This window comes from Lontra canadensis, unplaced genomic scaffold (genome assembly GCF_010015895.1).
Source record: "Lontra canadensis isolate GAN:19392208 unplaced genomic scaffold, GSC_riverotter_1.0 scaffold45, whole genome shotgun sequence".
NCBI lineage: Eukaryota > Metazoa > Chordata > Mammalia > Carnivora > Mustelidae > Lontra > Lontra canadensis.
This window is the reverse complement of record NW_022631039.1, coordinates 1,018,362-1,046,343: the sequence shown is the minus strand read 5'-3', so window position 1 is coordinate 1,046,343 and position 27,982 is coordinate 1,018,362. Positions and strand designations below refer to the sequence as shown.

The window sequence follows — 27,982 nt, the reverse complement described above, 5'->3', positions numbered from 1 at the left end:
CAACGCATGGACAGTGTCTCTACAATAGTAAATGACGATGTCTGAAATGAATCTGAACAAACATCTCAGTGTCCTGTGCACACCACTTGTGTTATGAATTAGAGACGGAGAACTGCTTTCAGAGAGGTGCAAAGAAACGGCTTTGGCATCAGGAGTGGTCAAAGCCACTTCCCCTTTATTAGAGAAACAAGGAAAGCTCCTTTAGGGAGTTAGGAAGGACGATGGAAAGGTCTGGAACTGCACTGCCCAATGTAGTAGCTATTAGCCGTGTGTGGCTATTTAAGTTTAAATGAATTCAGAGTCGATAAAATTTAAGATTCAATTCTTTAGTCACACCAGCCCCATTTCAAAAGCTCGAAAGCCCCAGGGGGTTGGCGGCCGGCATCAGGAATGAGCTAGGTGCGGGGTACGCGGCCGGGGTGCCGAACCGTGTGGCGCAGATATGGAACTAGCGGGGCGGAGAAGGCCCGCCGGAGAGAGCTACAGAGGTGGGTGCAGCTGCGTCTCCTCTCCCTGCTCCCCAGGACCCACTCGCTCCACTGCTCACGCCCCTCGGACGCGGACGGCAGCTCACCGGATCCCCGGGGAAGAACGCCTCCACCGGATCCCGGAGGAGTGTCGGCCGGCACTGCACGCCGGCTGCGCAGCTCCCCCACCAGCTCGCCTTCCAGGCTGTTTTCAAGGACGTCTGTAGAGCAAACAGCCTTGGAAGACCAGTGTCTCCCTCCAGGGCGGAAGGCAGATTTGGTGTCTGTCCAGGGTAATAAATCAGTGTCTACCCCCGGCTAAGGGGTGGGCGGGTTTGCAAACCACGCTCTCGGGACGCTGGGAGTTTCCTAACTCGGGGTTCCTCAGTTCCAGCGAATCCACTGTGCACCCCGCATTCACCTGGGCCCACTTCCACGTCACCCTCACGGCATCTGGGGAACAAGGGAACCAACACCAACGTGACGTTCGAGCTGCCGCTGTGCTTTGCCTTGACCCAAGGGTCGTCTGCCAGGCTCACTTGTTAGCTTGCAGGTAAGACGGAAGAGCACACTCGGCCCAGGTTTTAAAAGTTCACACAACGACCCGGCTCCTTTGAGCTCCTCGTGCCACAGGAACAAGTTCTGTCAGGAACCAAGGGGATCTCTGGGGCACATCTTGGGAGCCATGGACAACAGGTAAAAGTTAAGAGAGCAGGAGGGGCAACGGCCGGCCCAAACGCTTCCCCGGCACACTGGACCCCAGCTTTTCAGGAAGCAGCCTCTGGGGCATTCGCTGAGCACAAGGAAATGCGACCGGCCCAGTCGAAGGAGAAAACTGTAACTACCAACCGCAGTGGGTGAGCAGGTGCCAACAAGGACGGTTGTATCTAGGCAGACTAGCCTCCCCCGCTCCTCCAGCTACTTCCAGAAGACAGGCCGGCGGCAGGGAGCCTTGTAATTGCATCCTCAGGTCCGAGATCTCGGAACGGTGCTCCCCCTTCTCGAGGAGCAGGTGAGGGAACGCAGCCTCCCTCGCAGGAGCAGCAGCCCCGCACCACGCTTCTCGGACTCCCTGGTCCGAAGGAACCCACCAAGGAGACGCACTTACGCAAGATTCGAAGACAAGGAGGAGGGCCGATGCCTCCTCTCTGGCAGCCGCTGGCAGGCACGAGGGCAGACCGCACATATCAAGCCTGCAGTGGCTCCCCGGCAGGCTCCCGGGAACATTCGCTTCAGTGCTGCGGCACTCAGGTCACAAGCAGTGTCCGAGGCCAGCGCCTTCCGACTTCCTCAAAGCCAGAAGCAATTCTCTCTGACCTTCACCCCCGCAGGCCTCTCAATGGTTCTGTAAGCATTTAGTTCATTTCCTTTATTAAATCTGTTCTCACTACAATCCCCAGGGCGGGTCCGTTTTCCTGACCAACAGAGACGGGCAAGATCCGGCGGGTGGAGATCACCGGCGAGAGCATCGGCCCACCGTGCACAAGGTTACAAGAGAAGGAAAAGGTTGAGCAAGTGGGTCAAAACGATACGAAGTAGGATCCTTCTCAGGTTCAGGGCTTTATCCTACTACCCTCTGATCTAACCAACGTCGACCACGCGACCATCACACACCAGGCTCCACTCCCGCTATGGGAAAGAAAAACAGACTCGCGGGTTGTGGGGGCTGCGAGGATGAGCGGGGAGAAGGCTCGTGAACAAAGGTTCAACCTAGTAAATGGCAGGGAGCGCTCCGGGGAACCGCAAGCAGCACAGGCCTCTTTGACAAGCTCTCCGAGCCGAGATCTAGGGGCGCAGCCCGAGAGCAGAGGCGGGAGGAGCTGGGAGGAGCCGGGAGGAGCCCCAGCTCCGTGCGCTCAGGGGACTGTGGGGAGGCGAGCGTGGCGGGACTGAAGCTCTGAAGACCAGATCGCAGGGGGCGTGGGAGGCCAGGGGAAGGACTCGGGCTTTTATTGTGAGGGAGATGGGAACCCCTGGAAATTCTGAGTAAAAGTGACAGGATCTGATCTATCTGGAAACAGACGAGAGTGAAACCAGGAAGGGCACTAACATCCCTGAAATAGTATAAGGAACCCAGGACAGTGCCTCGCACCAAGGCAGAGCAGTATGAGCGGTGAAAAGCATTCACATTCCGGATATATCCGAAAAGAAAATGTGCTTGGGGACGAGAAGTGGGACGGGGGAAAAACAGGGGAGGAAAAATGACCCCCCGTTTCCGACCCGAGCAAATGACAGAACCGCCATTAATTGACAGTAAAGACTGAGGGAAACAGAGTCGGGGGTGAGAATCAGAATTCAGTATCTGATATGCTAAGTTCAAGATGCCTATTACACACCCGGATTGGTAACAGAGAGCAACCATAACCCCCCGAGAAGGGGGCAGCTAGAAGAGAAGCCCGCTCCGGACACCAACCTGGTTAACGTCAGATAAGTGGACGGGCAAGGCAGAGCAGGAGGGCTCCCTGGAAGCTGCTACTAGAGCAGAAAAAAACTAGATGCAGTCAGTGCTCGAGAAAACCTGAACCTGGGAGGGTAGCAGTGAAAATGCCCTGGGACAGAGGTTCTCAGCGGAGCCAACACCACCTGATGGGGCTGTGGCAACTGGCGGAAATAGTGTTGTTACTGACGTGTTTGGGAGGCACCAGCAATAATAAGCGGAGCCACTGCTCAGGATAAGCCCCATAGAAAAGGGGGGTTCTACTTCCTTTCAAATGACTCACCAGACCTCCATAATGGTGAAAAATCTGATCATAATTATCTGAACCTAGATTCCAACTTCATTTTGCTAATAAAATATTTTCTGTACAATTTTAACATACACTGAATTTTCCAGAACGCAGCTACCATGTAAATTTTTTAAAAATTTAAAAAAAAAAAAAAAAAAAAGAACACTCTTGGAACATCTGGGTGGCTCAGTCAGTTAAGCGGCTGCCTTCAGCTCAGGTCATGATCCCAGGGTCCTGGGATTGAGTCCCGCATCGGGCTCTCTGCTCAGTGGGAAGTCTGCCTCTCCTCTGCCTGCTGCTCCCACTGCTTGCACCTTCTCTCTCTGACAAGTAAATAAAATCGGAAAAAAGGAAGAAAAGAGAACACTCTCTTTTATGCAAAACTTTCTCCAAGAAATTTCACCATTTTGAAAAACCGTGGCATAGAAAATAATGCAGTTTTCTAATATTTAAGTCACCAGCAAAACACCTGCATCTGTGTTACCTGTAGGTGTCACCTACAGATACATTACAGGAGAGACTCAAGATGATCTTGGAAGACTTAGCACCAAATGTTAAATAACAGACACGTCAAATGCAGGATTCTCACGAATCAAATCTGTTTTAAAATTATGACAGTCACCTTACACATTGTTAGTTTTTATGGCATAAGAACAGGTATCTATCTTGCAATAATTATTTGAAATTAAACTTATTTGGGGGGGGGGGTTGCCTGCCATTTAAAATCTTACTCTGAGCCTGTCACCAGAGGTCCAGCACAGTTTTCTCGGCCACTCTTACTACATTTTCTGCTTCCAACTCATCCTCTGTTCCTACTGACACTTAAAGGATTTTGTTACAAATTGGACACAGACTGTGGCTCTCAACAAGATGTGGAATTTCAAGGCAGGAATTTTCTATGACAATTTGTCTCCACTCCTCCCAAATGACAACATAGAAGATTTTTCTTTCTCAACACTCACAAATGAGATACCACTCACTTACAAGTACATCTACATTTTTCATTTTTCTAATTTGATAGCCTACAATTGATGGGTATGTAGCCCTATTTCGATTAGGGTTATTTTCCTCCTTCTGCTATTATACCTAAATAATTCTGGCTGCTATTACCTCTTATACAGAATAACTTCTGTTTATCTCTCTTCACTATAAACTTGTCCATTATAAGCAGGTAGAAGTAGCTCCTATTTTACTATGCCTTCTAACAAAGTAGTGCCTAAGCATCTTGTAAGAAATATAAACTATTTTAATATAAAGTACTTCCTTTTCTCTGTCCTTACATCACAGCTAGAAGAGAACACGGACTTTTTCAATTACGTACGTGAAATTATATTTGTAAATCTGTGAATTTAATCTAGAATAGTAAAAGGGAATTATAAAACACTGGTTATAAGCAGAAAGCACTGAGTCTGACATTACTGAAAATCACTGGATTGGAAGAGACAAATACTGGATGTTAAAAGGGTTTAAAAAAAGATAAAAGACAGTTGAGCACAAGAATATGCTGAATGACAGAGTGTCAGAAGTGTCACCAGAATGTTCCTGCCCCTAAGGGTGAAGGCAGAAAAGCAGCAGTGAGAAAAGGTAGAAGAGTTTCTCAAATATTCATAGGCAGTAGCAACAGGACTAAGGAGCAGACAGCACCAGAAACCGCTCAGAGGAATGTTGAGAAGATACAATATTCCGAAAACAACAGGGGCTGGGGCAGCAGGCTCCTTATTAAGGAGGGCCATCAACGCACTGAGGCACCAAGCAAAGGTCAAATACGGACTATGACATCGAGGGCAGGGCCATTCTGGGAGAAAGGTGAAGACAAAAGGTTGTTTCCTCGCCAGGTACAAGATGAGGCGGGAGTCATGAAGGACAGGACACACAAAAATGCGAAGTAAAAGACAGACATCAGAAGGCAGTAGTGTGAACTGAGGGTAGAAATTTTTAAGAACAGGAAAAGAGAACATAAGAAGCCAAGCATGCCTAGAGAAGAAAGTCTGGTTTTATTCAAAACGGCCAGGCGTGGGCTAACCAAACTGCAAGCATAGATCTTTGTGGGCAGTACTCTCTATGGGGACAAGCCAGGCTGAGAGAAGGCCTGGAAGACGGCAGTGGCGGTCCCACGACACCGGAAGCCCAGCTACCAGAGGCCTACAGCAACTCCACCCCTGGCAACGGGGCCGCCAACAGCAGTGGGAGAGTTAAACCATACATGCGATAAAGAACTAGTATCCTGGGGCACCCGGGTGGCTCAGTTGGTTAGGTGACCACCTTCAGATCAGGTCCATGATTCCAGGGTCCTGGGATGAAGCCCAGCATGCATCAGGCTCCCTGCACAGTGGAGAGTCGGCTCCCCTCTGCCCTTCCCCTGCTCATACCCTCACACTCTCTCTCGCTTTCTCTCAAATAAAATAAAATCTTAGGGAAAAAAAAAAAAAAAGAACTAGCATCCAGAAGACATAAACGACTCTTACAGCCCAACAATATAAAGGCAAAGAACCTAACGTTAAAACGGTCAGGGATCCAAACAGACATTTCTCCAAAGAAGATTCCCAAATGTCCAGTAAGTACACATAAACAGAGTCAACGACATTTGTCATTAAGGGAAAAGCAAATGCAAATCAAAATCACTGTGGGATAACAACTTCACACCCACGAGGATGACTATAATCAAAAAGAGGGAAAAGAACAAACATTAGCAGGTTGTGGAGAAACTGGGACCCTTGTACAATGCCGGTGGGAATATAAAATATAATGGTACAGCCACTTTGGAAAACAGTTTTGCAGTCCCTCAAACAATTTAAACATAGTAACCATGACCCACAAATTCCACTCATAGGTATATAACCAAAGCACAAAAAAACACATCCACATAAAAACTTATACATATAATGATGTTCACAGAAGCATCATTCATAAAATCCAAAAAGTGGAAGCAAACCAGATGTCCACCAACGGACGGACAACACCAAAATGGGCTATAGCTATACACAGACTATTACTGGCCATAAAAAGGAATGGAATACCGATATATATTATCACACGCATGCACCTTGAAAACATGATGCTAAATGGGAGAAGCCGGACAGAGAAGGCCACATAATGTGCGAACATCGGTGAGGGGAATTTATGAAGATAGTAAGGAGATTAATGGGGCTTTAAGGCTGGGAGGAGAAGGGACAATGAAGACGGACTGTTACTGGGCGCATGAGTTCTTTCAGAGGGGACAAAAATGTTCTAAAGTCAGACCGTGATAATATTTGCACAGCCCCGTGAATATACTAAAACCCATTCAACTGTGCACTTTAAATGCAGGAGCTGTATGATAGGTAAATTATATTTCAATAAAGCTGTTTAAAAATACCATCTTACTTGGACCCATGGGATTTGAATTTATGGAAGTGACTGAGTGCCAGCCAACCTGGAGAGCCAATGCCAACGAAAGAAGACACTACTTACAGCTCTCAAGACAAGGGGGGCACCCACACCACACAGGGTGACAGAGAAGCAGCAGGTTTGCTCAGGAGGCAGAGAGAGGAGCGAGGGGAAAGCCTAGGCCAGAACTTTTATTGGGGTTTCTGCAGGAAAGGCAAGCCAGGACAGAGTAAACAATGCAGGACTGGCTTATTTGAGTAATTCAGGCTGTAGCACTGTCTCCAGTCCTGTACCTGGCCCTGGAATAATGCAGCACAGGGAGAATACTGGCCTGGTGTGTGGGTTAGATAAGGAGGTACCCGAAGGCTGAAGATTCCGGATTGGGTGATTTGCACATGAAAGGCATACTTCAGGCAGGCTGTTGGTATCTTTAGGAATTAGCTGGCCCTGGGAGGGACAGTTTCTCCCCAGGTCTGTAAGGCCCCCAAAAGCCAGAGCATCGAGGATACACTAAGAAAATATAGTTAACCTAACTGGCCCTGTGATGAGTGGATGCCAAAGAGACAAACACAGAATCTGAGGAGATAGAATAAATGCATACAACAGAAATTCACAGGGTGATTCTAGAATTTATATGGAAACGCAAAAGAACCAGAGGGGTGGAAACTATATTGGAAATTTAAAAAAAAGAAAAAAGAAAAAAGGACAGAGAACTTACACTGCGTAATTTCAGACTTATTACAAAGCCACAGTTATTAAGACAATGTGGTATTGGCAAAAGGATAGACAAAGACACCAATGACCAGAATAAGGAGCCCAGAAATGGGACTACCCATAGACAATGACTGATATATTTTACAAAGGCCTAAAGTAATGCAATGGTTAAAGGAAATTCTTTTCAATATCCTCATGGGGGCAGGTAAAGGAGTAAGTCTTGACCTTTGTCCCACACCACTCATAAAAATCAATTCGAGGTGAAATCAAAGACCTAAAACATAGTTTAAATTATATATGGGGACGCCTGGGTGGCTCAGTTGGTTAAGCAGCTGCCTTCGGCTCAGGTCATGATCCCAGGGTCCTGGGATCGAGTCCCACATCGGGCTCCTTGCTTGGCGGGGAGCCTGCTTCTCCCTCTGCCTCTGCCTGCCATTCTGTCTGCCTGTGCTCGGCTCTCTCTCTCTCTCTGACAAATAAATAAATAAAATCTTTAAAAAAAAAAAAAAAATTATATATGAAGCTTCCACAAAAAAAAAAAAAAAGACACAGTATCTTTGTGACTTTGAAGTTGGCAAAGATTCCTTAATATATAAAAAACACTAAACAAACAAAAAACTAAAAGAAACAAAATGCACTAACCATTAAAAAAAAGACAAACTGGACTTTATTCAAATTTAAGACTTCAAAAGATACCATTTGGGAAATGTAAAAAGGGAGCCGCAGATTAGGAGAAAATGTTCACAATGCATATTGGGGGAAACGACTCATTTCCACAATAGGAAGGACTCCTACAAATCAACAATATGATGTTAAACAACCTAATTTGGACAACAGACACTTCACAAATAGAACAGCCCATGTGCACATGAAAAAAGGCATGCTTCATCATCAGCAGTCATCTGCAACATGCAAATTAAAGCCACAATGACAGCACTTTACACTCACTAGAATGGCTAAAATTAAAAAGACTTTCAATATCACAGGCTGGTGATATCATGTTCCAACTGGAACTTTCAGAAATTGCCAATCCAAGTATGAAACAGTACAGCCACACTGAAAATAGACTGGGAGTTTCTTACGAAGGTAAAATATATACCTACCCTACGACCTAGCAGTTCCCACTTTGGGATGTGGACCCAAAGGAAGCCGAAATATATGTTCATAACAAAGTGTTGTATAAGAAGGTTCATGGCAGTTTTAGTCATAATAGCCAAACACTGAAAGCAAGCCACTGCCTTTCAACAGATTAAACACTGTGGTACTTCCACATTATTGAACGGTACTCAGCAATAAAAACAGATAAATTACTGACATGTACTACAACACGGACGACCCTCAGAAACATTACGTTCAGTTTAAGAATCCACTTGCCAAAAAACACACATTATGATTCCATTCGTATGAAATTCTAGAACAGGCAAAACTAAACTAGCGACAGCAACTAGAACAACTGTTCCTGGCTGTGGGGGGCGCTGCTGGCTAGATACGGACACGGTGAACTTACCAGGGTGAGGAACATGGCCGGTATGTATCTTAATTTGGGTGGTGGAAAAGGGCTTTTTTTTAACATCCATCAATATGAGCTGAACTCGTTTAGCAAATTTGTTCAAAATCATTACATTAAACGTAAATCATTCTTTAAAATGGTAAAATTCATTGGCTGCGTATCATAGCCATACAAAAGTTGCATGAAACAGAAATAACATTTAAATAAAAATAAATACCTTTGTCCATCTACAAAGCTTCACCCCGGAGTGGCTCCCAATCAACTGATACCCTAAACAGAAAAACAAAGAACACAACATTGAATTGATTCAAAGCCTCATATTAAAAGGTGATTCAAAAACTGTAACAAAATCATTTTTCTTTCCTTAAATGATGGCAAGCAACAATCCAGTGGCAAAAAACAGGTTTAAAGGTTTACTTCACCAGGATGATCAAAACCTTAAAAGGTATATGCATTTAATAACACAAACTAGAAATACATAAGGAAACAAGAGGCTAATCCAAAATCATAGAAACTTTTCACATCTTTCAGTATCTAAGAGATCCCACAGACAAAAACTCACTTGAGTTCTAAGACCTAAACAACACAGTAAAGGTGACAAAGAACACAGAGTACTACACGCGACACCTACAGAATGACACCTACTGAATGCACGTGATTTTGGAGGACTCAGGGAAACTTTCTTAAAAACAAATACAAGGGGCACCTGGGTGTCTCAGTGGGTTAAAGCCTCTGCCTTCGGCTCAGGTCATGATCCCAGGATCCTGGGATCGAGCCCTGTATCAGGCTCTCTGCTCAGCGGGGAGCCTGCTTCCTCCTCTCTCTCCGCCTGCCTCTCTGCCTACTTGTGATTTCTGTCTGTCAAATAAATAAATAAAATCTTAAAAAAAAAAAAAATACAAAAAACACATGCTGGGCCGTAAAGCAAAAGCAAGAACAACAGACTGGGGAACTTGCGACCGTAATCTTTGAAAAAAGATGAAGAATCAGACGGCCAAAAGAAGACCGAAATAAGGAAACACTGCCCCAAGAAGTGGAAGATAAAATTCCAGGACCCATAACCTAACATGAATTCTCAGCACCACTCCATAACCCGGCATTTAAAATTCGTGAGCCACGGAAGACATAAAAAGCGTGGAAAAGCCATGCCAAAGTGATCACATTTCCTTTTGTAATGGACCAGAAGAGCAAACAAGTAGAACATTCTGATTTCAGGAAGCATTTAATAAAGTTTCTCACAAGGCTTCAAGTAACAAGCCACAATTAGGAGTCTCTTACACAAAAGACTCTTGACTTGCAGACGAATGAGGCAAAAGGAGAAATCTAGTCTGGATGGTGGCATAAGTGGCTCCGTGGCTGGTTAAACACCCATATTCACAGGGTGATGATTCACGGAACAATGTCAATGTGGATTACAAGTCTCTAGCAGCAATATTACACGGCTTTGTCTTTTACCCTCTTCCACCTGCGCGTAAACATCCCGCACATCAATAAGGCTCTCCGTATCTATCGGAAGACAGAACTGAGTCCAACGGAGTGAGTAAGCTCAGACACAGAACAAGCATTTAAAAGATTCCCGGAGAAAATTCTAGTTCTTCTTTTGGATTTCTATATTATATGTTCCTGAGACCATCATCATAGAAATCACGGTCTATTACGTTAGTTCTTCACATTCTCCTCTTCCAAGATACACAGGGTTTTACAAAATGTTCATTTAGATGGGTATGAAGAAGACCGCAGAGTACAGGACGGACAGACCTGCGGCTGACCACCATGCCAAGATAAGCCAAGGGTCTGCAGCTGCTAAAAATCACGGTGCACAATTCTGTTCTAACCAAGATCAAGTGACAGAGGATTTACTCTCCCATCTGAAATGCCAAAAATGGGACAAAATATATGAACCCCAAGACATGAAACATCAGGACAGTAATAGGGAGACGGGAAACACAAAAGATGAGCCCTACCGTTCCCAGAGCTTATTGCCTTGCAAGTTTCCAGGTCATGCCACGGAAAGGGGCAATCTGAGAACAGCTCAGTACTCTCTGAGGTGAGGACATGAAAGCCAAGAGTCCGGGGAGCCCATATGGCTAGAGTTTGCAGAATGGAGTACCAGAGAGTCAAGAGCTATGCAGAGATTCAACCCAAGAATCTGCAGAGGATTCCCAGAAATACCTAGCTGAGGACTGCCTAGTGCAATAGTGAGAAAAAAAACTCATGGAGTATTGGAAAGAATCACCTGAAAGGCCTAGAGGTACGCCTGGCACTCAGCTGGCTGGGAACTGTCCCTGGTCGTACCAGTCGGAAGCTTAAGATTCACAAGGCACTGATGCCCCGATAATCAGAAGTAATTAGCCATATAGTGGGTAAGCTGTGGTCTCACTTGACAAATCATAAAAGCCAGATTAAAAGGCTCAAACTGCTTCTAAGTAACTGCTCGTCATCTTAGAACTAAGCTTAAGAATGTTTATGGGAATACAAAAATATCTAGCACCCAATAAGGTAAAATTAGATCTGGCATGCCATTGAAGATTACCAAACATGCAACATGACCGATGAAGAAATAACCCGTTAGCAACTAAACTGATCCAGAAATGACACAGGGGTTGGAAGTACATTACAACAGTTGTTAATTATAATATGTAGGCTCAAAAGTTAAGTAGAGACATGGAAACTATAAAAAGACCCAAACTCAACTTCCACAGATGAAGACTATAAACCCGGAAGCTGAAAAACGCACTAGATAGAATGGAAGAGCAGACATCAGAGAAAAAAGATTACTACATCGGACCCGAAGACACAGCAACAGAAGCTATGCAAAAATGAAAGCTAGAACAGAAAAAAGAATTTTAAATGAAAAGAGTATCAGTGAGCTATAGGTCAGATTCATGAAATTGAAGTCCCCAAGGAAGAGGAGAGGGAGGCAGTGACAGGAAAATTTTTGAAGAAATAATGGCCAAAATTTGTCCAAATTTGATTAAAACTATAAAATCTACAGAACCAGGAAGCTCAACAAATCCCAAGTAAAAGCAACATGAAGAAAACTACGTTGAAACACATTGTAACGGAATTGCTCAGAATCAGTAATTAAGAGAAGATCTTAAAGGTAGCCCACGGGTGAGAACATCACATCCAAAGGAACAAATGAAAGACGGACACAAGCTTCATCAGAGGCAACGGGCGCAAGTTGACACCTGGAAGGCACCAAAAGAGGAAAAGGCGTCCATCGACAATTCCACACCCATCAAACAACAGCCTTCAAAAATGAAGGCAAAATAAAGCCGCTTTCAGAGACACAAAAGCTGAGATAATTAATCACCAAAAAGCCCACATGACACAAAATGCCAAACGAAGCCCGTCAGGCAGGAAGAAAGGGCTGCTGGGCAAATACCGATCTACGCGAGGGAACGAGAAGCCCAAGCGTGGTACCTACCAGAGTCAGTTATGTACGACTGCTACTAATCATTTTAATTAATTCAATAAATTGACATAAAGAATTATGTGAGCCTGTTACTAATTATTTTAATTTAACTGAGTCGATGACTGACTATTCAAACCAAAATAACAACAGCGTAGTGTAGGGTTATAACACACGTAAAAGTAAAATGTGTAGCAATTGCTTAGAGGCTGGCCAAGGGGCTAGAGACGTTATTCCTGAAGCCGCTTCTCCCCCAGGAAGCGGTGTATCGGCTCAAAGATACACTGGGACAGGATACAGAGACACAGCGTAGAACCGCAAACAGCCACCAAACGACAAGACAGTGCTGTAACTAATGAGCCAACAAGGATGTAAAACCAAATCATAAAAAAGTAATGTAAGGAAGGCAGAAAACAGGAAAGAAGGAAATCAAAGAACACATGAAACAAGTAGAAAACCGACAGCTAGAGGAAAGACTTGAACCTATCATAAAATCACTCTGAAGAGTAAATAATCTCAACATCCTTATTAAAAAGCATACTACATATACCTGATATATATATGAGCACAAACATTACACAAAGATATATACACATGACCTGAATGTTCCTGTCTGTCTCCTCTAATAGGCTGAGGGCTCCTTGAAGGGGATACTGTAGGTTTGTCTGCCTTGCCACACTATTACACAAAAGCTTCTCAATAAATACAGAAAGACTCGAGTGAGGGGAGAAAATCAGTCTACTGACTCCCAACTGACCACTCTTTCTTCCTCAGGAAATCAAAACTATTATTTGATCTCAAGCTATAGCCTCCTTAGTAGGTGATGACCACAGAACCCCAGACATTTGCTACAGAAAACACTTCTAAGCGATCCAGCCTCATCGCAACACGAGCTTTCTCCTGCATTTAATAACTTCCACTTAATAAACGACGATACATAAAGAAGCCCGCGACGGCATCTTCCGTCTGCATACCTGAGCCACACTGACGCTAACAACCCAATAAGCCAAGCAGAGGGGAAACGTGCTGGCCCAGCAGGCCACACACCCGTGATCTGTGGGAACAAGAGGGGGGTCCCTCGATAGTTATACGGTGACACAGCTGCTGGGCTGACCCCAGAAGGACCTCCTAGCCCTTCCTCCCCCGTGGCAGTCCCAATTTAGGCTTCCTGGTCTAGGTATGAAATCAGAAGGCTGCGAGGGCCGTCCTGGGACCGCACCGCCCGAGGAGCCACACCTTGTCTAGTGAGGGCCTCCCGGAGAGCGGGGGTTATCATAGCTCTTCGTTCGCCGGGGCCGTTCTTCCCCGAGCTCCTGAGCAAACCGCTCTTCTCCTCTTGCTGCTCCTTCTCTCTCTGCATGAAAATTAAAAGAACAAGTCAGCACGGGCAAGGGCACAAGAGTAACAGCACGGCACTCACGACCACACAGCGGCGAGGACAGGGCCCTCGCGAACCCCGGCCCCCAGACCCGGGCTCCTCCAAAGCAACCGTGTTCCCAGTCAGACAGCAATTAAAGAACTGCCAGCCTCATTTTTCCCTTTTCTTTCCAAAAAAGTCACACACACACCCACCAACTGTAAATCAACAACCCCCTCATCCGGCTGCTAATCATCCTCAGCGATCTGAGGGCAGACGGCTGCTGAAATTCACCCAGTCATTTCTCTGAATTTCAATTTCCTCACCTGAAAAGGGAGGAAGGTAGCATCTGGGGAGCAGGGTTGTGTTAAGATTAAAAGAAATAAATCACCAGGCACTAAGCCTGATACATAACAGACTTCAGGAAGATGTAAGATGCTGGTTATTCTATCTGCAAAGCCCCAAAACAAGTCAAAATAGTGCTTTGAGCCATTTGCTCGGAGACCAAATTACTCCTCCACCTGTCGCCCTGATGGCTCCTTCCAGAAGATCCTGCGGGGAAAATGTGTCTTCAGCGAAAAAAAGAAATCTGGAGGATAACACAAGGCTGACTGTGTCTGACTGTGGCCCCCAGAAAGTTCAGCAGCAAACTGACGACGCGTAAAGCCTCACGTCACGCTTGTCGTGGATTCTCTGTACGTGGCTTCTCACTGCACGATGACCTTCACCCTTTAAACTCGTTTCTTCCTCTTTTTAAATCTTACCATATACACGTAATTTTAAATTCTCTCGATGTCTTTTCGCAAGGTGGTGGAATGCTAATCGGTAATTCCGAGGAAACACACGATGTCCGTGTTACCCGTCAGAGGAGACACTTAGCGGATCTTACTAGGAGATGCAGAAATTCAACATAATTCACCCTGGCAGCGGCCCCACCACCAAACCCATTTCCAGTGCCCAGTCCCTAGCAACCAGTAAGCAAATGCAAGAGTAATATCCTTTCTGCCTAAAAGTGGAAACACCTCAGAGACCACAGGGCGACTGAAATCCTCAGCCAACTGAGACAGACAGGAGGATGGTCCGTGTTTGAAGCTGATGGGGACTCACTGTATCATTCTGTCTACTTCTGCGAACATGCAAAGTTTTCTGTACAAAAAATGTAAAACGGATTATAATTTTTTTAGAAAGAAACAGAAAGGCTTGTAAGCCAAAGAAATTTGGAGTTGATTTCTCTACCTTCCTTGTTACTTCAAGGACTTGCTCCAAAACTGGAAGTCAGTGAAAAACTACTTTAGAGACTCAAAGGGATTAAATGAGAAACAATGAACCCAAGTTAGCTCTACCTGTCCTAAAGTCAGCGTTCCCGGTTACAAAATATAATCCAAATGAAAAGCTAATGAACAATTTTGCTTCTGTTAATACAGTTCTCAACTACACCTTTTCAGATAGAGCTGAAAAAAATTTATAAATAAGCATCAATGATTTTCTCATCCATCATAAAATCCGTTTAATGCTGGGTATTTTATTTAAAAAATTTAGAAGTTTCAGTTAGTCTTTTAAAACATTTAAAATCAGGGGCACTTGGGTGGCTCAGTTGGTTCAACACCTGACTCCTGATTTTGGCTCAGGTCACAGTCTCAGGGTTGTGGGATCCAGTCCTGCGCTGGGCTCAGCACTGAGCACGAAGACTGCTTGGGCTTCTGTGTCCCTTTCCCTCTGGCCCTGCGCCCTCTACTCTCGTGTTCTTCCTTGCTCTCTCTCTCTCTCAAAAAAATAAAAATAAAAATACAATATTTAAAAATAAAAGAATCCTATGGCTTTTTTTTTTTTAAGTCTATTTCCGATCCAAAAGCAAAGATGTGAGCTTAAAAAGGAAGTGTTGGTACAGCAGATGAGCTGACCTTGAAAGCGAGTCAGTGTCTCTGGGTCACTGCATGGCAAGCTACTAGAACTCCCCACTAACCACGCGAGAAGGACCGGGAGGTAGCAGTATCTGCTCTCCAAAACCTCTGTCTCCACAAAACATCACCAGCTTGTCCGCTTACCCCACAGGCCACATCAATACAAAGCTGGACTCAGAGCTCCAGAGACACCCACTTGTGGTTAAAAAGACACACTCTGACCCCTATGAAATGCAGACTCCTAAAACGGTGATCACGGAGGACGATCCAAGTCCCACTACTAGAGAAGTTGTCCAGGAGAAAATATGAGTGTAGCTACTGCATTTCAACCATTTACACACAAAATTTAGATGGGAAAGCAATCAGAGGCCATGATGAAAGGTCTTGAGCATTCAGGACAAACATTCACCCTTCTCGGTCTCTGTGGCAGTTCAGCCCCCTGCCTTCAGTACGCAGCAGTCACACTTTATTTCATGGTTCAGAACAGTCCCCCGGAAGGGCAAAGCACCATTCAAGTTCTAATTCTAATCTCCTGGGTGTGGACACTGTCCACTGTTCGCCCAGAATACAATAATGTAACAAACATACGTACGTATGTACGGCCGTTACACAGCCTAAGCCGAAGTCAGTGAAAATTCCACAGCTGGCCAACCTTGATTCCTCCCTCCCCCGGACGCCCCTCTGGACAATGAGTGACCAGTTCTGAAGCTCCACTTCCCACAGATTGGCTCAGTCCATCCACAAGGCCCTGGTCTCTCCCAAGGACAGGACAACTGTAAAAGCTAGCCTATCTCCCCATCTCCAACCTGTAATTCCCTCCCTTTCCAACCCCACACCCACCGCTCCTGCCCTGAAAGAAAATGCACGTCCTCTCCAAGCTGCTGCTTCCCGACAAGCAGAGAGGAAAGCTGCTTATAAGCTAACTTCCTAGGCATTTAGGAAAATGACGATAAATAAGTGAAAAGTCCTTTAAAAACAGACAAGACTATATTAATCTTACATAATCTTGGGAGCAAAAGTGTACTAATTAATTCCTTTTTAAAAAAGAAGATACTAACAATATCAGCTAATTCATTTTCATACTGTCATCCCAGAAACCGCAGTACCATCCCAATTATCAACCAGGAAATAAACAAGCCAAAAAAAAAAAAGTCATCCATTAAAGATCTGAAGGTAAAATTCCACCTAGCCAGGTGCCAAACAGATGTTTTGCCACACACAAGTTTTTCATTACCAAAGTATACAGACGTTTCTTCTGGGAAAAAGAATCTGCTTAAATCTGTTTATTTTACTGATCCATGCTTTATCATCCAGTGACTCCCTCCCTCAACAAGCCATGCAGGAAGCCGTCACCAGGCTCTCAGGAGAGGTCGTTCTCCTATATAGTCAGCCGGCTCAAGCCTGGGGCCTTGCTGGCCCAGGGTGGCGCGCAGCCAACGTCTGGCCAAACAAATGAATGCCTCAAAACTTGAGCACAGCTACTGCTAGCTCGAGAAATGCCATCTCACTTCTCTCCATAGGGATTCTAGACCTGGCAACTTTCGATACTAAAAACTCTCCTTCGGGTACCGAAACTAAAACTCCTTCTGCTGCAATTTATCCCCACTTCTGTGGGGTCCTATTTCTTTAAGAAAGGAAGCCCCATGGGGCACCTGGGTGTGCCAGCCCTTATGCATCTGTCCTGCACTGTCCTGGGATCAAGCTCGCTCTGAGGGAGCCTGCTTCTCCCTCTGCCTCTGCTGCTTCCCCTGCTTGTGCTCTCTATTTCTCTCTCTTCCTAACAAATAAATCTTTTATTAAAAAAAAGAAAGAAAGAAAAAGAATTCCAGAACTCACTGTAACAGCGCTCCTGGCTACAAAGGCCATGGTAAGACAGGTTGGTTTAAAGGCGGTGTCTTGGGGTGGAAGGGCTGTGTCACCTGTGTTTCTGGGTGAATTAAATACCCAAATCCTTAAAATTAATAAAGAAAGGAGAACAGCTGCATGTTATTCCGCTGCAGTACTATGCAACTTTGTAATCAGAACTGGACACACCAAAATACCTCTGCAAATTGAAATGCTTCTCTGGTGAGTAATTACCAAGCATTCACCATTTATTTCCAAAACGAACGATACTGTTATCACTGTTTGTCTGCTTAACCAGAACATGCTGTGGGGAGTATTTAACAACGTTAATTTACTGCAGGGAAAAAAAGGGACATTCTGCTCTATATTTATAAATCACAACCAAGAGAAAAACAAAAAATAAACAACCTAAGAACTGCCGGGCTCTGTCTAACTCCTTGGGCCCTACCCAAACTCTTCAGATTCTCTTCTAAAAACCACTGTTCCCCTGGAGGATGAAACGGAGAGACAGAGTCTAGCCTTGACCCCACTTTGGACAAACTGCTGTACTTCTCTACACCTGCTTCCTGCCCTGTAAAATGGTAAAACGGAGACGGTAACAGTATGGATATCAGGGTCCATGTGGGGACCGAATGAGACAATCCAATGTGTACTTCAATCTCTCCTAATATCCTGAACGTGTACTGGACCTACCCTCTTTCCCCACAGCCCTAAACTCTCCATCCTATTCAATCGAATCGCACTGCTTCCCAACGCCTGTCGTTTAAAGGTCACAGCCCCACGACAGAGAATGAAAAGGCCTCCCGTATCTTGCCCCTGCCTCGCCTTCCTTCTCACGTTCACTCCACACCTGCCCACCCCCCACTCGAAACTCTAGACACATCACACTGTTTAGGAGTTCCCCAAACATGCCGCGCTCCCCGGCACGCCACCCTCTGCTTCTGCATCTACCTTCCTGACCTTCCAACATTTCCCACGTTGGCTCTGGTTCGTGGACATCGCTGCGACCCCTCAAACTCTCTTCAGCCCTGGAACTACCGTCTTGGATCCTGCTCCAGAAGACGGGAGGCAGAACCCCATGGTGGTATACCAGTCAACCAAACTCATGCTGTTCGAAGACATCTCATACAAAAATGGCTCACGGTTACCACGTACACACCACAAGGCAGGCAGCAAAACCCAGTGGGCACATGAGTGACCTCCGCCGTCACAACTACTGCTTGTGAAGTTGCTATCTCCCACCTGAGAGATGGGAAAACAAAATGACAGAGTAAAATGACATGCACCGGCTGAGACAGTGTGACTCCGTGGGAATCGGGGACCGTTACTCAAAAAAAGGTCCTACAACAGGAGTACTCTGGCCCAACACTCACCAGTGCTCGCGCTCGTCTACAGTGATAGCTCTGGAAAGTCAGTGCGCGCTGGACAAGCATCAGGCGGAACTAGCACCTCGGGAGTGCGTATGAACGGACGCCGAAGAAAATGCCAAAAAATACAGAAAAAGAAAAGCCAGGTACCATCCACCACTGAGTTTACATTATGTCCAGTATAAAATGAAAACACAAGACATACGTGGAAACCCTGCCATCGCTGAAATGAAGAACAGAAACTGCCTATTTTCACGTCACATGGAAGTTGGAAAAACATTTATATTTATTTTTGCCCCAAATCTAATGACGCCATGAGGAACTTCTTATGAGAAATCTAAAATATCATAAATCAATTGCTTAAAGTTCATAAAATCCAAAATCTTGTCATTTCAAAAAATAATTTACAGAGCTGTCCAAAACGTCCATTCGCTCTCTCCAGTGCCCTCTAACGGACAGAAGATGAAAAGTACAGGAAAAATGAACCCACGAATTACTCCGCTCTTGACGGTACACTTGGAATTTGCTGAATTAGATCTTAAGTGTTCTCAATACACACACATGCACACGCACACGCACACACGAGGTAACTGTAAAGGAAGGACTTGTTAACTGTTTGTGGTAACCATTTCACAATGTATACATATATCATCACATAATACACCTTAAAAAAATCAGTGTGCAACCTGAACATATAAAATTATCAATCATACCTCAATAAAGCTAGAGAAAAAAATCATTCCAAACTCTTCACTCACTACAAATAAAGTTTAAATATCTCCTCTTAGCCTTACAGAAAAATCCAGAAATCTGTCTAAATCAGGTATCTCATGCACAGAAATCTACCCTGTTTTAAGACCATTTCGCCACTGAGAAATTACTCGGATTTTTCATTAAGAGTCATAAAATTATACATTTGCTTTGACCCGGTGTACCAATATGGGGAAAATATAACCTAAGATAATATCAATACATTTTTTAAAGTAAAAATGGTCTAACTGTGCTAATTGTAACTGTGCTAATTGTAACAGCAGAAAGCCTGAAAGGGACTGGCTGGCCAGCTGTAGGAAAACGTACAAAATGTCTAAGCAATCTCGCTTCTCATTTTGATGTGTGTCAGGCTGGGACTGGGACGCACGGTCACATGTGTTCTCATCTGACTCACACACGTGAGGGAGGCAGAGGGCGCGGGCCCTGCTCCACAGACAAGGGGATTAAGGCTGGGAGGGTTAAGCTGTGCTCTCGGATCACTGAGTTACACACTCGCTGGGCCAAGGTCTGAACCTACACCACACACACCTCTGCCAGGGCTTCCGAAACACAGAGCTTCCAAAATCGACAGAAGCAACCACGCACGACACAGGCAAGTATTTAAAAACGAGCAACAAGAACGCTCCGCAATCTTAAATCAGGACAATAATTCTAGATATTACAGCTTAGAGTTGTGTACTCACCAAGAATTCGTTTTGGTTCTGAGCTTTACAGAAAAAGCCGAATGAGCCAATATAAAAATGGACACAGGACAGCATGTACTAAAAATTGTGGCCCTGCCGAAAGGAAGTCTGGCCTTTGCCCCCAGTTCCTGGAAAGTTACTTCTAAACTCCTGGAATTTCCTGCGTGAGCGCATGTCTGCTATTCACGGTGGGCCCCTCGGACCACACCAGACTGCCAGGGGCTTCGGGGGAGGCAGTGGAGACAGAGTTCAGCCACAGGGGCAGGGACTGGGTCGCGGCTACGTGCTGAAGCCCCAGCAGAAACCGGACAGTGAAGCTCAGATAAGCCTCCCGGGCTGCCAACACCCAGGTGCACCGTCACATTATCGGTGCTGAGAGGGCCGCACGTCCTGGAGAATGAGTAAGTTCTTCCCAGACTCTGCTCTGTGCATCTCTCCCTTTGGCCAATTTTTCTGTTCCCCTTCCCAGCAACAGACCACAACCACGAGGATAACAGCTTTCGGGGAGTTCTGTGAGTCCTTCCTGCAAATTATCAAACCTGAGGATGGTTTTCAGGAACCCCCCCGCCCCCCGCAGCAAAACTTGCAGTTGGTGTCAGAAGTGAAAGCAGTCATGGGGACGATGCCCTCAGACCTTGTGGTTTATCAAATACCAGGCAGACCCAGAAAGAAATCGTTCACAGGAAAATAAAACAGTTCAATCTCACTCAAAATGAAAGAAAGACAAATTAAAATCAGGTTATTATTTTTCACCTGTCAGGCTGGCAAGATAACTCCTGTGGGTTGGCAAAGATATAGAGAAATCTCATCTCTCCTATAAGAATAAATAAAAATAACTTCAATTATTTATAGGATAATTTGGAAGTATCTATTAAAACTATAAAATCCCCTTTGATCCAGAAATTTCAACTTCATGAACTTGTTGAGACAACTTTATACCAGCTGCAAAAACTGTAAGAGCAACAGTATTCAAACACCTACGTGTTAACCAGCAGGAGGCTAATACACCGCGGGACACGGTCCTGGGCCACGACGCAAACGTGAAAACGAGGTGGGCAGGTCTCTATGCCGGCCCTGGAGAGCTGTCGAGTTACAGGGAAAAGCGGTCTGTAGACCCGCGAGTACAGAAGGATCCCAGCTGTGTAGCCAGAAACACAGTCAGACCACACGCAGGTGTGTTTGTCAAGCCAGTGAAACACCCGGAAAAACACTGCCGACCTGTAAACCGCGGCCTCCTGTGAAAACGAGATTGAGGAAGAACAGGGACAGGGGGCCGCACTCTTCGGATTTTTTAAACACATGTAAACAGGGTATCAAGTTAAACGCAACTCCAAAGGGAGGGTCAGATCACGTTACGTGTTTTCAAAGGGACGATCTGAGAAGCAGCGACTTGGGACGGGGACGGGCGTTAAGCCTCACACTCCCCGTGCCGACCACCGGCCGTTGTATGCGACGGACGGACCGCGAAGCTCTACCCCCGAAACCGGTGATACGCTGTATGTTAACTGGACTGAATTTAAATTTTTAAAAAATTTTTAAACGCCTCCTTCACGTCATCAATGTGAAAGGGTAGAGCAGGTGGGGGTAAGGACAGAGGACTTTTGAAAACTTCTTCAGGGAGTTTTGGGAAGGTGCTCTGAGCGCCCCCGTTCGGAGAGAGGCTGGGGGTTGCTGCCTACCTCCCGCCCCAAGCCCCAGGAGAGGCTCCGGCGTGGCCCCTCGAGGAAGCTGCCACGTATGCCCCGCACTCGGAGGGCATCACTGAGCGGTGCAAGGCTCCTGCCCCGAAGTCCAGACACCAAGGGACTGGCCGGCTTCCTCAGTGAGTGAGCACGGCTGCGGGGGGAATCGGCCCGTCCTCCTAGAATGAAGAACTCAGCAGCCTCCCGCGGCAGCGGACCAGGGTGCGGTGGCGAAGGTCTTCCATGCAGACCAAATGGGGACCACGGAGAACAGAGGCGGACCTCCGAGAGACGAAGGCAGAGCCACGGGGCACGGAGGAGGGAGGAAGCCACCATCAGAAGCACACGTCTCGGAGGACGCTCGGTCCGTGCAAGGAACCTGGTCAGGGGCCACCATGGACAATGTCCCCAGAGAAGCAATGACAGTGCTGCTGGGAGACGAGTCAACTGTAAACCCGGGGAGGGGGAGAGCACAGAGGCATCTTAGGCCAGTGCCCCGGAAGAACTTTCTACTTCTCCCTCTCCTGCCTCCCCAACCATTCCCCAGACCCTAGGCAGATCCAAAACAGCAGCTGGCAAACAGACCAGAGAGCAGACAAGATGGAAGGAGTTTCACCTTCAAATTAAATTAGAAACTCTGAGTTTCGTTAGTAAGACTAGGTATATATTACACAAATTGGGCATTGTACTGCCAAATTAAGACTTTGTATCTTAGGGGCACCTGGGTGGCTCCACAGTTTGGTTAAAGCCTCTGCCTTCAGCTCAGGTCATGATCTCAGGGTCCTGGAATCGAGTCCCGCATCGGGCTCTCTGCTCAGCAGGGAGCCTGCTTCCCCCTCTCTCTCTGCCTGCCTCTCTGCCTACTTGTGAACTGTCTGTCAAATAAATAAAATCTTTTAAAAATATATATTTTTTAATAAAATCTTTTAAAAAATATTTTTATAATGGAGATTTAGGTGCATATGAAACAAAATTAAAATAAATACTCCAAAGACTGACAGTGATTTTTCTGGAGCAATAGAATTATTGATAGAATTTTGCCCTTTCTCTATTTCCTAAATTCTATTATTATAGATATGTTCTTTTATAATGAAAAAGTTTAATAGGCAAAATTAAATAAACGTTGAATTTGTTTTTTTTTCAATTACCATTTGTTATAGTATGGGACCACCATGCATAAAATTAGAGTCCTCATGTTTTACAGAAGAATTAAGTTCTTAATCCTTATATAATTCAAAACTAGCAAAAAATTAAAAACTAGCAAAAAAAATAGCAAAGATAGGGGACGCCTGGGTGGCTCAGTGGGTTAACCATCTGCCTTTGGCTCAGGTCATGATCCCAGGGTCTGGGATTCAGTCCCACATCCGGCTCCTTGCTCAGCAGGGAGTCTGCTTCTCCCTCTGCCTCCTGCTCCCCCTGCTTGTGTGCTCTCTCTCTCGCTCTATCTCTGGCAAATAAGTAAATAAAATCTTTTTAAAAAAATGGGAGACAGTCTTATATGGCAATATCATAAATAGTTTATGATTCATTTGATAATTAGATTTTTCTTGTTTTGTTTTGGGAGCATGGAGGGAAAGTAGGTCCTCATACTTTCCATTTCAAATCCTCAGAAAAGGTGAAGGGTACAAGGAAGCCCCCCAGGCCCCCCCCCCAGATCCACCACTTCCGCTCCACCATTACCTGGCTATCCATCCATGTGCGTGCACACGAGAGCATGCGCATACACATGCACACACACACGCCCTACAAGACACACACGTGTGCAGAATGAACCACTTGCACGTGGTAGGCACCGTGACACTTTACCCTTAAATACTGTGAATGCATCTCCTAAAAAAGGCAAGACAGAACTGTAGAACTATAATATCATTATCATAACAAAGGGAATTAATGAAGAGCCGATATTATCTACTTCAAAAAATCCATTTCAAATACTCTCAGGTGTCCAGACAACGGCTTTTTCTCTTCAAGATCAAAGATCATACGATGCATCTGGTTATGTTTCATTTGTCTTTGTAAACCTTAGAACTGTCCCCACTCCACGTTTTGTTGTGTTCATGATGCTGACTCTTTATTTCTGGGGGCACCTTGGTGGCTCAGTCAGTTAAACGTCTGCCTCTGGCTCAGGTCAGGATCCCGGGGTTCTAGGATCAAGCCCTGCATCAGGCTCCCTGATCAGCGGGGAGCCTTCTCTGCCTCTCCTTCTGTTGCTCCCCCTGCTTATTCTCCCGCTGTCAAATAAATAAGTAAAATCATTTTTTTTAATTTTTTTTTTTTAACATAGGCTCCACACCCAACACAGGGCTTGAACTCACGACCCTGGGATCAAGAGTCACATCCTCTACACACTGAGCCAGACAGCCACCCCAGACATTGACTCTTTCTAGAGCCCGGCCAGCTGTCTCCAAGACTATGGCGTTCTGGGTTTGTCTATTTCCCCACGATTAAATTCAGGCTCAACATTTTTGACACAGAAGTAAAAGACAATACTGTATACATCTTACCATACCCATCCTATCAGGAGGCACACAAGGCTGGTTTAATACAGATGACGAAGCTGAACTTGACTGTGTGTGGAATCCAGGCACATCATCTCTTCCCGCCACATCCGTGTGTTCACTAACTGGGAAGCTACACTGAGCTTTCACGTCCAAACATTTACTGGGATTTCCTTCACTCCATTTGTAAAGGTACATTTTATCCTTTGTAAAGAGCAAAATATCTGAAAGGGTATGCTCCCCCCACTGATTTATTTATTTTTGGCGCATCTAAGTGGGTTAGTTTGGGGGATATTTTGAAACTATGTGACTATCTGTTCCCCAAAGGCATTTCACCCAATCCTTGCTTAAATCAATTATTACACGGGATTGAAAACAAGTGATTTTCTAATTCAATCATGGCTTCTGTATTACCTGAAAACCTTCTACAAAGACATTCTCCTGTACCTCCTCTTTGTTCAGTAGCACAACGACTGATTTTCTTTTAATTTGACACACATGGTCATTATATAATCACTGCACTCATCTTTGATGCCCAAAGTGTCCCAGTTTGGCCTGTGGGAAACTCTTTGAGCTGGTTCTTACGTCCTTTGGTCCTTTGGACATATCTCCTTCAGTCACTGAGGATCTATTTTCCCAACGAGATGTCCCAGGCCCATGTGACTCTCCTTTCCTCAACCCTGGAAGAAGTCATTTTTCCACGAAGTCCCGGTTCCTTTAAGTGAAGGAGGACATTTAGAAAACCAGATTCGAGCGCTCACTACCTTGGTTTCCAGGCCTGCGGCATAACAGAGCACACATCTGTTCTCTGTCCCCAGTTCCTGGCAGGGAGCTTCAGAAAACCTTGGCATTTTCTAAGTGCCAGAAGGGTCATTGTTATGCAAATGAGGTGACTGGACTGGGGGGGTTGTCCCTAAATAGCTTCAGGATGGGGGCTAGTCATCGGAAAGACCAACAGCTCGGTGCAACTTTGGGCCAGCTGGATCTGCAGGGCAAGAAACAGGAAGGGAGGTCAGCTGGAGAACGAGTTCAGTCCATGGCCAATGACCTACTCAGCCGGGCCTATGCAATGAGACCCCAGTAAGAGTTCCGGATGTGAAAGCTCAGCCCAGCTCCGTCAGTGAACACGGGGTGCGGCGGGAAGGGGCGATGTGCCTGGATTTACAGAAACTCTTGAGTCTCTTCCCCATCCCTCTGCTCTCGACCTTGCTCTATGTGTCTTTTCCAGTGGTTGTTTCTAATTTGTATTCTTTAAAACTGTCATTGTGAGTGCTTTTGGTGAGTTCTGGGTCATTCCAGCAAGTTACCGAAATGGGGGATCACGAGACCCCCAAATTTATAACCAGTTGATCCGAAGTACCGGAGGCCCCCAACTGAGAGCTGCCAACGGAGTGGAAGCCGTCTGGTGCAAGACCATGACCTACGCCTGCAGAGTCTGAGGCTGACTCCAGGTGGTGTCGGAGTCAAACCCAACAGCAGGCCACTTGAACAGAACTGGGTGTTAGCTGGTGTCAGAGCATGAAGGGTTCTGGGGCACCTGGCTGGTGCAGTCGATTAAGCGTCCGACTCTAGGTTTTGGCTGTCGTGATCTCACTATCATGAGATCGAGCGAACCCATGGCAGCCCCGTGTCAGGCTCTACACCCAGCACTGAGTCTACTTGAGATTCTCTCCCTGTCCCTCTGCCCCTCCTGCTCATGCTCTCTCTTTCTCAAATAAACAAATATATCTTTAAGGGAAAAAAAAAAAGAATATGAAAGGTTCTTTCTGCAAACACAGCTACAAAATACTATTTACACACACACACTCAAATTATAAATGTGCAAATGTGCCATGACAATAAACACATTTTATTTTTAAAAATCGGACGTTCGGGTCAACTCCCAAATCAAATCCAACACCACATGAAAATCACATTAATACACGTGAATCCACCTTATCAATTTTTTTAAGTAGGCTCCATGCCCAGTGCGGAGCTCAACACAGGGCTCCAGCTCATGACCCCGAGATTAAGACCTGAGCTGAAAGCAGGAGTCGGATGCGTAACCAACTGAGCCACCCGGGCAGCCCCCGCCTCACTGCTTTCCACAGCTGCACAACAGTATCTCTACAGTGTGGATAATTCATGCTTTTCCAACCAAGACCTGGCAGTTGTTCGCTACCCATGCTTACAGCTAGCCTTGTGTGTTTGCGGTTTTGTACTTGTAAACCTGCATCTGCAAGGCAAATCACACATGTGGGCCTGCTGGATCGTGCGTAAATGCACGAGAATTTGGGAGACTACCAAAAGCCCCCCTGCACAGGTTACACCACTCCAGACTCCCACCACCAAGCTGCGCGTTCCTGTTCTCCCCGAGCCTCACCAGCTACGTGCACTGTCCAGTTTCTGAACATCTGCTGTTCTGGCAGGTGAGAAATCTAGGTCCGTGCGGTTTTAATGTGCATGTCCTTCGTTTTAGGTGAATCTGAGCATTTTTTCATATGCTTAAAGACTATCTGTGCAACTTTTTTAGAGACTTGCCTATTCGAGGGGGTTGGACAATTTTTTCCATGAGGTTTCAGGTCTTTTTTCTTTCAACTTCTAAGAGCAATTTGTAGAGTAGAAAAATTAACTCCTCCTTTATTATACAAAAGGCAAATATTTTCCCCTCTTTCTCACTTGTCTTTTGACTTGCAAAATCTTTTTTAAAAACCATTGGTAAATTCAATCTTTTACTGCTTTCTAGATTTTTAAATTTATTTTAAATTAACATGTAACGCATTATCTGTTTCGGGCGACAAGCCCGTGAGTCACCACTTACACGCTTCACAGTGCTCACCACAGCACAAACCTTCCCCAGTGTCCTTCACCGGCCACCCTATTGCTCATAGATTTTGAATCCTACAGAAAACCTTCCTCCAAGTTCATAATAAGGCATCTAAGTCAACTCTGTTATTTATGTATTTTTCAACACTGAGATCTCTGACCCAATGTAATTTATCCCAACACACATAAGAGGCAGAGCCAATTTTAAATTTTCACAAGTAGCTATCTAGTTGCCAGTATCATCTCTCTCAGAAGTGTGTTTTTCCCTCAGGGAAAAGAGATACCACCTTTTTATATACGAAATTCCCATATATTTTGAGGTCTATTCCTGAAATTTTACTCTATTGCGTGGATCTGTCTCAAAAGGAGCCAAAACAGTTTTAATTAGATACCTCATAGTAAGTTTTAATATCTAGAAGGACTGGTTTTTCTCCTTACTATACAAAGGCTTTCCTCGCCACTCTCACATGTTTATTTTTCCATATGAATCAATAAGGCTGGCTCCAGGAAAAAAAAAAAAAAAAGAAGTTATTGAAACTTAATTTTTTAATGGGATTTCATCAAATTTGTGTATAACGAGAAACGGCATCTTTAGAACAGAGTCACCATATCTACAAACAAGAGGTGTGACTATTCAAGGCATTTTTCTATCTTTCAGGAATATTTTCAGTTTTCATCAGAGATTTAGGACATTACTTTTCAGGATTATTTCTATATCCTTATTTACCTTTTATATAGCTGCTGGAGAGGGATTTTTCTCTTCCACCAGGGCTTCTAACTAGTTATTGTTTGGAAATATATTATTATATCCTGTCACTTTACTGATTTCTTTCATTTGAGGTTGTGTTAATTTTATCATTGACTTTCTGGGATTT

The 27,982-nt window shown here is 45.2% G+C and overlaps 1 protein-coding gene across 1 annotated transcript in view; it reads right to left on the bottom strand.

Moving 5' to 3' along the window:
* LOC116876316 (S-adenosyl-L-methionine-dependent tRNA 4-demethylwyosine synthase TYW1-like) overlaps window positions 1-27,982 on the bottom strand; it is a 199,739-nt gene that overhangs the window by 154,022 nt on the left and 17,735 nt on the right. The window contains exons 8-9 of the mRNA XM_032872374.1: window positions 13,435-13,552; window positions 9,001-9,053 (exon numbers count right to left, since the gene is read on the bottom strand). Of these exons, the coding sequence (XP_032728265.1) occupies window positions 9,001-9,053; window positions 13,435-13,552 (171 nt within the window). The remainder of the gene's footprint in view (window positions 1-9,000; window positions 9,054-13,434; window positions 13,553-27,982) is intronic.